General features: G+C 46.4%; 1 protein-coding gene across 1 annotated transcript in view; it reads right to left on the bottom strand.

Annotated features, from left to right (window-relative positions):
- MEGF6 (multiple EGF like domains 6) overlaps positions 1 to 12596 on the bottom strand; it is a 333315-nt gene that overhangs the window by 195073 nt on the left and 125646 nt on the right. Inside the window, exon 3 of the mRNA XM_043995996.1 lies at positions 7 to 129. Within this exon, the coding sequence (XP_043851931.1) occupies positions 7 to 129 (123 nt within the window). The remainder of the gene's footprint in view (positions 1 to 6; positions 130 to 12596) is intronic.

Raw genomic sequence — 12596 nt, 5'->3', positions numbered from 1 at the left:
TCCTACCTTCACAGGCCTTCCCATCATCCCGTAGTTTCTGGCCGCCTGGACATTTGCAGTAGAAGCTGCCAATGGTGTTGCAGCACTGAGACTCACAGCCCCCGTTCTCAGCTTCACACTCATTCACATCTGCAGAAGGCAAGGGAGGCAGCAGTGACTGGGGGCTCTGGAAAACACCCGTAGCTGGGACTCACCTAGCACAATCCCAGCTCCTCAGATCCCTTAGAAGAGTCCTCACCCTTCAAACCCCCATCAGGGGCCAACTGAATTCTGGCAGCAGCACTTGCTATCTGTGTGCCTGCAGCCCAGCCACTGGTCTTCTCTGAACTTCAGAGTCCTCATCTCTAAATAGAGAATAATGATGTTTGTCTCTCCCTAAAATATCAGTATTGGGAGGCCACTTTGAAAATATAATATTATCTCTCTCTCTCTCTCTCTCTCTCTCTCTCTCTCTCTCTCTCTCTCTCTCTCTCTCTCTCTCTTTTTTTGATGAGGCAGTTGGGGTTAAACAACTTGCCCAGAGTCACACAACTAGTAAGTATTAAGTGTCTGCGGCCAGATTTGAACTCAGGTCCTCCTGACTCCAGGGCCAGTGCTCTATCCACTGTGCCATTTAGCTGCCCCTAATTTTTTTCTTTTCTTTTTCTTTTTTTTTGGGGGGGGGGCGATGAGGGTTAAGTGACTTGCCCAGGGTCACACAGCTAGTAAGTGTCAAGTGTCTGAGGCCAGATTTGAACTCAGGTCCTCCTGAATCCAGGGCCGGTGCTTTATCCAGTGCCACTTTGAAAATATTATGACACTCTTGGGGGCAGCTAGGTGATGCAGTAGATAAAGCACCGGCCCTGGATTCAGGAAGCCCTGAATTCAAATCCGGCCTCAGACACTTGACACTTACTAGCTGTATGACCCTGGGCAAGTCACTTAACCCCCATTGCCTCACCAAAAAAAAACAACAAACAAACAAAGGAAATATTATGACACTCTTAAAAATATAAAGAACAAAGAAAAGCGTGGGAAGATTTATATAAACTGATGCAAAGTGAAGAAAGTCGATCCAGGAAAATCATACGTATAATGACTATAATGGTGTAAATAGAAAAAAAGAACAAGAAAATAATCAAAACAAAACACTGTGTAATTATATTGACCAAACTCCCCTTTGAGGAAGAGATGAGAAAGAAAATAAAATTGAATTTTAAAAAATTACAATGGATTTTATTTTTCTTGCTTTTCCAATGGGGTGAGGGGAAGGGAAAGAATTCAGAATTGAAAATAAAACTGAATTAATAAGAAAGGAGAAATCAAGCCTCCTTCCTTTCTTGGCACAGGTGGAGGGTTATGTGGGTGGAATGCTGCTTGTGCCGTCAGACTTTGCTGAGCTCTTTATTTTTTCTCTTCCTCTTTTCATTCTTTGTTCCAAGGGATGCTTCACTGGGTAGAGAAGGGAAAGGATATATCTGGGGATGAAGGTGTTGAAAAAAACAAAAGATATCAGCACAAATTAAGCTAGCGGTGATGAAGGTGATGACGAAGGTGATGAAAAGGTATCACTACAAACTGAAAGACTGTAAAAAGCACCATAGAAAGGGGAAGCATGCCAGAGAGACCCTATTTCAAATGTGACTCAATTTACAAAAAGGCGGTGAACCCCAAACTTCTCAGGAATGCGTCAATTGCTTGTGATGAAACATTTGTAAATATGGATCTCTATCCCCTACAGAAACAGTGAACATGCACATGGGTGTGTATGCACACTCACCTTCCCACTCCCCCATTTGTCTCTGTCTTTTTTTTCATTTTTCTATTGGAATACAAGACAGCAATTAGCCTGTTTCAATAGGGAATGGAAAGTCTCTCTCCTATTTTTGGACCAAGAGAAATTATAATCATCTCTTGCTCAACATAATTGATCCAAACAGATTCTAAGTCAGGGAATTTCAGCCTCAGAGCTTTAGGACCGAGTTGCTTTGAATCTGGCCAGGTTTTAACCCTCGAACTTTCAAGGTCAGCCTTGGTTTGTGTTTTGTATTCCTTCCTTCCTTCAACATTCTTTGAACCTACAACCCTAGACAGAATGATAGAGGGTCCTCAGGATCATGCCAGATGAATGTCTTACTGGCAAAGGACCCCAGCATCCCTCTCCCTCTACTATCTGAGCGAGAATCCCCTCTCCGCCAGTGGCCAGGGTGCTTCTAATCCTACAACTGCCATTTTCCACCAAGTACAAATCCCTTCCCTTCTCTGGGACTCAGTCTCTCAATCTGTCAGATGAGGGGGTTGGACATCTCAGATACCATCTGACTCTCCATGTCAGATCTTAAGTTGCAAATACAACTCGAATGGGAGCCACTTTGTACCAGAAACAAATCCATAGAAATCCTCAAAATACCATTTAAAGGCAAACCAGGACAGTGACATATTTTCCCAGGAAGGTGTCTCATTTGACTTTCATTGAAAAGGTGAAGTCTCTTGAGAAAGTCCCAAGGGGGTCTCCTCCCTCCCAAGGTCCGGCGTCCACCATCCCAAGACAAAGGCCATCTTTGCTGGACCCAGCCCCTTTTCTGTCATCTCGACCAGGACCCTTGGAATGCAAGCCCAAGTCCAGACCTTCTGAGGTTAATGATGGGAATTTTCTGGGAATTCCTAGAGAGTTACATAGGGTGAGAAACTGGCCCAGGGTTTATGAGATGAGGACACAGTGTTTGGCTTCCAAGCCCGGAGAAGGAGGAGTTGCCAGCTCTGGGGGAAAGAGAGGGTGAGAAAACACCTGGGGTGTCCTGGTCCCCAAGCCGGCTGTCCCCAGTGGAGTGGGAAATTGGGGTCTGAGAGGAAGGTGGAGTTTCCAGCCTCCTCTGCTGGGGGTCGGGATGGGGGGAGGAAGAAAAGGGTCCTCTGCTTTCACAGGCCACTTGCTTTGACAGGACAGGCCTCCAGCTGCTCAGAGTGGGAACACAGTAAGCTCCGTTCCAGGCCTCGCTGCCAGTGACAGGGCTGTGAAGCCTAGCGAGTGTGGCCCTGGGTCAAACACCTATGCTCATAAGCCCGGCCTCGGGCCCACAGGCCAGTCCAGCCTCACCACATTCCAAGGCCTCTCTCCACGCCAACGCAGTAGCACCTGTGGACTTGGCTGAGAACCTCAGGAGCTGCCCCTCAGCCCTGACTCGTGAATCTCCTAACAGATCTGGGGCAGGGGCGAGGGGGCAGGCAGGCCGGCAGCAGGACTGAATGGACAATCTTTGCTGCCCACGTTACCTCTGGATTGGTTTCCTAGGCACCCTGAGCACAGAGATTATGCCCTGCCCGCGTCTGTAGCACACTCGCCTGCATTCATTCATTCAACAACCACAACGGGGGCAGCTAGGTGGCACAGTGGATAGAGCACCGGCCCTGGAGTCAGGAGAACCTGAGTTCAAATCCGGCCTCAAATACTTAACTCTTACTAGCTGTGTGACCCTGGGCAAGTCACTTAACCCCAACTGCCTCACCAAAAAACAAACAAAAAAAAACAACCAGAACCGATGTCTTCCTAAATTCCCTCCTTGTGGTAGCGATTGTACTGATTACTAAGAATGAAGGAAAAAAAATCCTTAATAAATATTCACTGTGTGTCAGGCACTAGGTGCAGAGGATGCCAAAATAAAGCAAGGCAGACCCTGCCCTGGAGAAGCTTACGTTCAAATGGGAGAAAAACAACATAGGGAGGGGGGAACTGGAATTGGAGGGAAGGGAGCCAGAGCCTGGGGTGCTGGGGAGCCCAGCCCAGAGAAGACCCCAACACTAACATCCTCTAGCATATTAGGGCCTACAAAGTACTTTGGAATCCTACAGTGACCTGGGGGGAGCATGAGCGACAGAGCTAGACTGAGTCAGGAAGAGCCAAGTTGAAATGGAGCCTCAGACACTTCCTCACTGTGTGACCTTGGGTGAGTCACTTAACCCCCTAAGGCCCCTGAGAGAAGAGACAGTAAGCTCCCTGAGGGCAGGGCCTATTGCCCCTCTGCCTCGACAGTCCAGCATCTCGTGCAGAGCCTGCTATTTAGAAGGACTTTACCCAATATTTATTGAACGTTGGATGAATTTATTAAACAAAGGTATGACCTTGGTGCTGTGGGAACAAAGACAAAAGATGAAAGCCCTGCTCTCAAGGGGCTTATGTTCTACTGAGGAGTAGACAAGTCCACAGGTAAGCATCGTACAGTGTTTGCACATGGCTCTCTGCATGCCCATAAGACGGAGCTCTCTGAGAGTGGGGGCGGGTTTTTCTCTTTTTCAGTGCCTGGTACACAGCAGGTGCCTAATATGTGCTTGCTGACTTAACGACCGACTGGCCCCAGTGGGCACTGAATAATTAGCAGACATTTCATTAAGCTGAGAAATGAAACCGGGGCAAAGTTCGAGGAGCCTGTTCCCCTCCCTCCTCCTACTCCCACCCCAACTTTAGCTACTGCAGCTGGTTGGTCCCCCTTTGTCAATCATTTCAACACCCCTTTGTGAAATATTGGGAGGAATTTAAGTTTGTGGCCCTGTGGATTAAACAACCACCCCCCAGGGCTTGGATAAATTGCTCCTGCCCAGGGCCAGTGCTTGACTAGGGGGTTCAGGAAAGGGCAGGCTCTGGGGAAGGGGGAAGGGGGTATTCTGGGCTCCTGGTCGGGGGGGTTTGGTCCAGTCCAGTCAAGGCCTCCTTTGGGCCTCTGGGAGGGCAGAAAGGCAGGCGTTTGTCCTCACCTGGGAGGGGGCAAGCCTAAGACAGCTCTAAACCCAGGCGTCCCCCCAAGCAAGCTCAGTATCTTCTCTGGGGCCGAAAGAAACCCCATCTGGAAGCCATCAGTTCTCTGTGCTCTGCTCCTCAAGTAAGTGCCTGAAATGCCTTTGTCAGACAGGCATTCCCTGGCTCCCTGAAATGCATGCCTCTCGCTTAATTAGTCCAGAGGACTTGGCTCCCCACAAGAAAGCTGCTACTCCCTCCTGGCTGCTCTTCTGAATGTCTTCAGGGCCTTGCCAACTGCTCTGGATGGGACGTGGCCCCTTTTCCTAGGGGAGCAGTGGTACCGTACCCATTCTTCTGAGGGGAAAGCTAAGGCAGGAGGGCCGTATCACATCCGCGAAGCCAATCCAAAGGGGCCCCCAGATAGAATTTAGCCAGAGTTGGGTTGGGGAAAAGAGGAGGTCTTGAAAACACCGGATTGGAGACAACTCCCGAAACACACACCCATGCTCCAGGGCCCTTGTTCTCCCCAAACCTACAGGTGATGACAGAAGTCACCCCAGAACCAAGAAAACACATGGGATACTGGGGGAGTGCCCAGGGTGTGGGGAAGGTTTCTCAGCCATGAACTGTGTTCCTGACATCTGGCCTGAAGGAGCCAGTCCTGGAAAAAGAACTCCGACCTAAAGATCTCATCGCTCTTCTTCGGGAAGATTTTCATTCTCTCAACAAGGAATAATTTCAGGCCAGATGACCAGACTCCCATCCTTCCTATGGCTTTTGGCACAGAAAGGGTTTGGTGACCTATCCCAACCCCGGGCCAAAATCCACAAGTACATTTCTGCCCTGGGGGCAGACAGCTGACAGCGCTCATCTGCTGGGAGCCCCTACTTCTCTCCTCTTCATCTCAGAACCCCTGGACACCAACCCTCACTCTCATCTCCTTTACCCCTTCTCCCTCCCAAGGTCAAACCCAAAACACGAGCCTACCTCCTCCAGCTGATCAACTGCTCTATCATTCCCCAGCTTTCTAATCAATCTCCATCTCAATCTCTCTCCCTCCCTCCCTCCTCTGCTCACTCCCTCTGTCTCTCTGTCTCTCTCTCTCTCTCTGTGTCTCTCTCTCTCCCCTCTTCCTCTCTTTTTCTTTCCTTTCTCTCTTCCTCTTTCTTTCTCTTTTTTCTCTCTCCCTCCCTCTTCTTCCTTCTCTCCCTCACTCCTCTGCTCTCTCTCTCCCTCTTCATCTCTCTTTTTCTTTCCTCTCTCTTCCTCTCTTTTTCTCTTTCTTCTCTCCCTCTCTCTCCCTTTCCCTCCCTCCTTCTCCCTTTCTTTCTCTCCCTCTTCCTCTTTTTCTCTTTCCTCTCTCTTCTTCTCTCTTTCTCTCTCCTCCCTCTCTCCTCATCCCCCATCCTTGGAAAACTTTCATCAGACCATACCATCGCTCTCCTCCCTTTCACAAGCAAACTCCTAGAAGAAACCCATTGCCTCCATTTCTCCTCCTCTCTCTCTTACAGCCTCATTTCTAATGTCACCACTCAACTGAAACCGCCTTCTCCAAAGACCCCAACGATCTCTCTGTGGCCAAACCTGATCTTCTTTTCTCATCCTTGATGCCTTTGATCTCTCGGTAGTCTCTGGGACTGTTGACCCCCTTCTCTCTCTGAGTCTGCATGGCATTCTTCACTCATGGTTCTGCTCCTATCTGCCTGACTACTCATTCTTGTTCACTGAGGGGGATATGTCTTCTAAATCAAATCCTCTAAATGCAGGTGTCCCCCAAGGCTCTGATGGGGGGTCTCTTCTGTTCTTTCTCTATGCTCTATTATTTGGCAACTGCATCGGGGATTTAATTATCGTTGCCATGCAGATGGCATGTATACATATTATGTATATATGTATATGTATATATGCATGCACAGTAACAATCTCTATACTCAATTTGCTAGTGCTCTTTTGGAGAGACAGCATGTGTATCTAACAAGTATGTATAAGTTAAGCACAAAATTTTTTTTTTAATTTTTTAGTGAGGCAATTGGCGTTAAGTGACTTGCCCAGGGTCACGCAGCTAGTAAGTGTTAAGTATCTGAGGCCGGATTTGAACTCAGGTACTCCTGACTCCAGGGCCGGTACTCTATCCACTGTGCCACCTAACTGCCCCTCACAAAATTTTTAAAAATTTGTTTGCCTGAGATTCCTTAATTATAAAATGGGGATAATGATAGTACCTACCTCCTAGGGTTGTTGTCAGGCTATGTCCTGGGGCAGTTGATAATGTGGGAAAGAAAAGGAAGGAAGGAAGAAGAGAAGGAAGGAAAGAAGGAAGGAGGGAGGGAGGGAAGGAAAGAAAGAAGGAAAGAAGGAAAGGGAAGGAAGGAAAGAAAGAAAGAAAGAAAGAAAGAAAGAGAGAGAGGGAGAGGGAGTGATGGAGGAAGAGAGAGGGGGAGAGGGAGGGAGAGGGAGGAAGGAAGGAGCAAAGGAAGGAAGGCAGGCAGGCACTATGCTAAGTACTTTACAATTATTATCTCATTTGATCCTCACAACAATCTCCATTTTACAATTGAGGAAATTGAAGAAAACAGAAGTTAAGTGACTTGCCCAGGGTCACACAGCTAACAATGTAACTACTTTGTTTTATCTTGTACTCAACCTATACATACTTGTTAAATACATACGTGCTGTCTCAAGGACAGAGACAATTTCATGTTTCTATTTGTACCCTCAGTGCCTAGCATATACTAAGTGCTTCATAAATGCTTATTGACTGATAGATCAAGGATCCTGGGTCTGGTTGTTCGGTCAACATGTATGCTCATGGTTGTTGCTGTTTAGTCATTTTCAGTCATGTCCAATTCTTCTTGATCCTATTTGGGGTTTTCTTGGGAGAGATACTGGAGTGGTTTGCCATCTCCTTCTCCAGCTCATTTTACAGATGAAGAAACTGATGCAAACAGGGTGAATCGACTTGCCCAGGGTCACACACCTAGTAAGTGTCTGAGGCTGGATTTGAACTCATGAAGATGAGTCTTCTTAACTCCAAGCCTGGTGCTCTGTGCACCATGGTACCACCTAGCTGTCTAATGACCATTTCAGCCAGTGGGAGAGGGGGGGGCCTTCAAAGGAGCTGGCTAGACTCAAACACTTCCCCAATTACAAAGCAGGTGGCTCCTTTCAGGGCTACCTAAGAGAGGACTCAGTGTTAGGGGACAGTGCTGGTCCTTCAGCCTTTCCCCTCTGCCTCCCAAGCCCACCTAGAGAAAAGGCAGGGGAGTCCCTTTTGAGTGGAGGGAGGTCTCCCCTCCCCTCTTCTCTTTTTTCTCTATATTACTTCATTTGGTGATCTCTTCAGTTCTCCTGGATTCCATTATTGTCTCTCTGCTGATGATCCTCAAATCTACCTGGCCAGCCCTAACCTTTCTGCTGACCTCCAGTCTTCAGTCTCCAACTGTCTACTCATTAGCCCAATCTGGATGTCCCACATAAAGCCTCAATCGAGCATGTCCAAAATTCATTCTCTTTCTCCCCAAACAATTTCCTTTTCTTAACTTTTCTGTTACTGTCAAAGGGTCAAAGGTACAACCCTCCTCCTGGTCACCCAAGGCTCACAACCTATCTTTGACTCCTTACCCTCATCTCCTATATTCAGTCAGTTGCCTAGTCCCATAGATTGTACCTCATCATCCTTCTCTCCACTCACACAGCCAACACCCTCATCACTTTCACATTTGGACTACTGCAAGAGCCCTCTGGTCTAACCCACCACAAGAGCCCTCTGGTTGGTCTAACCTGTCACAAGAGCCCTCTGGTTGGTCTAACCCACCACAAGAGCCCTCTGGTTGGTCTAACCTGCTACAAGAACCCTCTGGTTGATCCCAACCAAGGCTTTGGAAGGAGGAGGAAAATGTTGCTCTTCTTGCTACAGAATATGGCTCAGAAGTATAGGTGCTTCTTATCATCTCCAATAGTATTTTTCTTGATTCCTAACAACAAAACCCCCCAAATGATTTTACTACAGGCCAGAGAGACACAGGGTCATAACTCTAAAGTTGGAAGGGACCCCAAAGGCCTCCTAAGTCAACCCTATCATTTTATAGGAGAGGAGACTGAAGTAAACAGGGTTAAATGGCTTGCCCAAAGTCACACAGGTAGCAAGTATCAAAGGCAGAAACAGACCTCCAAACCAGTGCTGTTTCCACATGAATTAAGATAATACAGGAGTAGACTATTTGCAAATCTGGTCCAGGTCACCACCAGGTAGTAGAGTGGAAAAAGGACTAGACCTGGAAGCAGTGAGACCCAAGTTCAAATCCTGCTTTTGACCTATACTGGCTGTGTGACCCTGGGCAAGTGCCTTGACTTCTCTAAGTCTCAGGTTCCTCCTCGGTTAAAAAAAAGTGGGGGGGATAATTAAACAGCACCTGCCCCTTGAAGGGTAACTTTGAAGATTCATGGCTTTTAGCAGCTGACCTTCCATTTCTGGGTCTTTGTGTGACAGACTATACCCAAAGCCACACCATAATGAACTGCATTAGAATGGAGCCCGACTGAGTCCCTTCTCTCTGTAGGTGATCGCAATTGCCCTCTTTTGCTGAAAAATAGTCTCACTCTTTTATTATGTGCATTCGGCTGCTCTGGATTTTTTATGGCATTATTTGGGAGTGAGTGGACGGGTTTATCTGGAGCTTGTGAGAGTCACAGCCTCTGCTCCCGAGTCCCTTCAATCTGAGCTGCGGGTACAGACTCATCTGTAAACTGCAAAGACCAGGCTCAATGATTCTGAAGTTCTTTCCAACCTCGAAGTACTATATATCTTCTATAGCACAATGCCCATCATATAGTAGGTGCTTAATAAATGCTTGTTGACTTTACTTGACAATTTCAATTCCATTTGATAAATACCTCCTGGGTACCTAATGTGTTCAGGGCATTATGGATGCAGAAATTAAGGACTGATCCCACAGGGAGGTAGTTAAGGTCTTAACCAAGCCTCAAGGGAAAGCCCTCTTAGGCAAAGATGACCACAGGCTCATAGAATAACCATTAGAAAAAGATGCAAAGTCTTTCTAGTTCAATCCCCCCACATCATACAAATGAGGAAACTGAGGGGCAGAGAAATTGAATGAATAACTTGCATGAGGTTACATGGCTAGAAAATGAGAGAGGTAGGATTTGAACCTGGGTCTTCTGACTCCAAAGATGGTGACTCCAAAGTACAATGCTGTAGTCTAAACCACAATTTAAGGGATTAGGTTGAGGAAAAAAAAAACAGAGGTTCTTGGAAATGCCCAAGTCCAAGAAGAAAGGAGGTGGGAAATGGGGATGACCTGAGGGCTACAAGCCAAGAACATCTTAATGGAATCAGGAGGCCAACTGTGTGAGCAAAAGGTTTATTTGTCTAATATAACCTGGCTTTTCTGTGCAGGGTTCTTTCCTTATGGCAGTGTGCAATTCCCCAAATCCTCTGTGCTTTGACATGTTCACCGGTGAACAGCACACCACAGCCCCTTCTTGTTCTGCATCAGTGATGATACAGGATAGGACAATGAGTAAGAACTAATGCCTGCCCTCCTAAGTCTAGTCATTTCATGTCATTAACTTGTATTTTAAAAAATGAAGTGGGGGCGGCTAGATTGCGCAGTGGATAGAGCACCGGCCCTGGATTCAGGAGTACCTGAGTTCAAATCCGGCCTCAGACACTTAACACTTACTAGCTGTGTGACCCTGGGCAAGTCACTTAACCCCAATTGCCTCACTTAAAATAAAATAAAAAATGAAGTGGCTTCCTATTGCTTCTAAAAGAAAATGTGAAATTCCCAGGTTGGCAATTAAAGCCCCCTTGTCTCCCAGTCTGGTTACCATCTACCTTTCCTATTTTATTTCTTAATTATCCCCTTCATGCATGTCTATTTGTCCAATTCAAATTTTTAAGGAATTATTTTCTTTAATGAGCTTTTGTACCTCTTTTTCCATGTGGCCAATTCTGTTTTTGTTGTTGTTGTTGTTGTTGTTGTTTGTTTGTTTGTTTGTTTTTTGCAGGGCAATTGGGGTTAAGTGACTTGCCCTGGGTCACACAGCTAGTAAGTGTTAAGTGTCTGAGGCCGGATTTGAACTCAGGTCCTCCTGAATTCAGGGCCAGTGCTTTATCCACTGCACCACCTAGCTGCCCCCAATTCTGTTTTTTAAGGTGTTATTTTCTTCAGTATTTTTGTGCCTATTTTTTTTTACCAATCTGCTAATTGTCTTTTCATTATTTTCTTCCTTTACTTTCATTTATTTACCTAATTTTTCATCTACTACTCATTCTTATTTGATTTTGAAAATAATCTATTAGCTCTTCCATAAATTCTTGTTGGACTTGTGTCCAATTCACACTTTTTTCTTTGAGGCTTTTCTTGTAGCTGTTTTGACTTCATTCTCTTCTTCTGAATTTGGGTCTTGATCTTCCCTGTCACCACAATAGTTGTTTATGGTCAAGTTCTTTTTTTTCCCACCCTATTTCTTGATTTGGAACTTTATGCTAATGTTGGGCTCTATTCCTGGAATGCAGGAGAGAGGCACTGTCCTAACCTTCAGGCTTTTTCACACTGCTGTTTTGAAAGCTAGCTCTGGAGGTCTGGAAGTTTTCAGTGATTCTGAGGTTGTATGATCTGGGGAGAGGTGTGGTGACTGCTGTCTTGGTCTATACTCTGCTCCTTAGCCAGAATGGGCCCCTGATCCCTTGGATACTACTCAGTGCCCCTAAACCAGAAATAATACTGTTCCTCAGAGTCCCGGATCTCTTGGGGCTGAAAGTGATACTGACCCTTAGGGTTTCCACTTCCTCTTGAACAAAAGTGCTCCTCTCCACCCTTGAACTATGACCTAGGAACAGGTATAGGTAACGAAGTTGCCAAATAATATCTGGTCCTGAGCCCAGTGATAGCACAAGGGTACCCTGTAATCTCTTTCTGACCAATTGCCAGATCCCCTTACCATCTCTAGCTTGAAAGCCCCCAAAGCTGCTTCTGTTTCTGTCCCCATCACCTGACCCTGGTAAAGGTTTCGTTCACTGGTGTTTCATCCACATGGGCTCCAGGTCAACCTCCTCCCCCATGTCACAGATCTCTCTTTCCAACCTCCTGTGTTGTCCTGAAATGGAACAATGAGTCACCCTGACCTTTTTTTGGCTCTGCCGCTCCAGAATTCAATTTTAAGCATTATTGTAAAGTTTTTTGGGGTAGGGAGGAGAACATTGGGAGAATTAGACTGAGGGCTTTCTTTACTCCACCATCTTGGCTCCACTCCCAGGAGTCCTAGGCACGTTCCATTCTAATCAAATTGGCCTGTTAGCAAATCCCTATATGCAGTATTATATCTCCAGCTTCCATGGTCATATCTGAAATGTCCTCCCTCCCCACTTCCACATCATGTATCTCCAGTTCTTTCTTTCTTTCTTTTTTTTTTTGCGGGGCAATGGGGGTTAAGTGACTTGCCCAGGGTTACACAGCTAGTAAGTGTCAAGTGTTTGAGGCCGGATTTGAACTCAGGTACTCCTGAATCCAGGGCCGGTGCTTTATCCACTCAGCTCTTTCAAAGAATAGCTCAGGTATCCCGCTTCTACATAAGAGGACTTCTCTGGTCTCCCCATTGTTAGTGGTCTCTTCCTCTTGCAATGACTTGGTATATATTTTGTATTTTTTTAATCTGTGTATTTGTGGTCCACCATTATTATTTTCTACCTATCTCACTCAAGCTAGAAGTTCAGTGCACCCAAACACACTGCTGACCAATACTGAAGGGTTGACCTGCTGTGTTTCCGATCTAGAAGAGTTCACCTCTCCTTAAGTAGCCTAGAGACTCCTTAACTCTGAGGAGTTTGGGAGGATCCGCCATATTGGTTCAAAACCTAGGG

This window comes from Dromiciops gliroides, chromosome 3, assembly GCF_019393635.1.
Source record: "Dromiciops gliroides isolate mDroGli1 chromosome 3, mDroGli1.pri, whole genome shotgun sequence".
NCBI lineage: Eukaryota > Metazoa > Chordata > Mammalia > Microbiotheria > Microbiotheriidae > Dromiciops > Dromiciops gliroides.
This window is presented reverse-complemented; position numbering and strand designations above follow the sequence as displayed.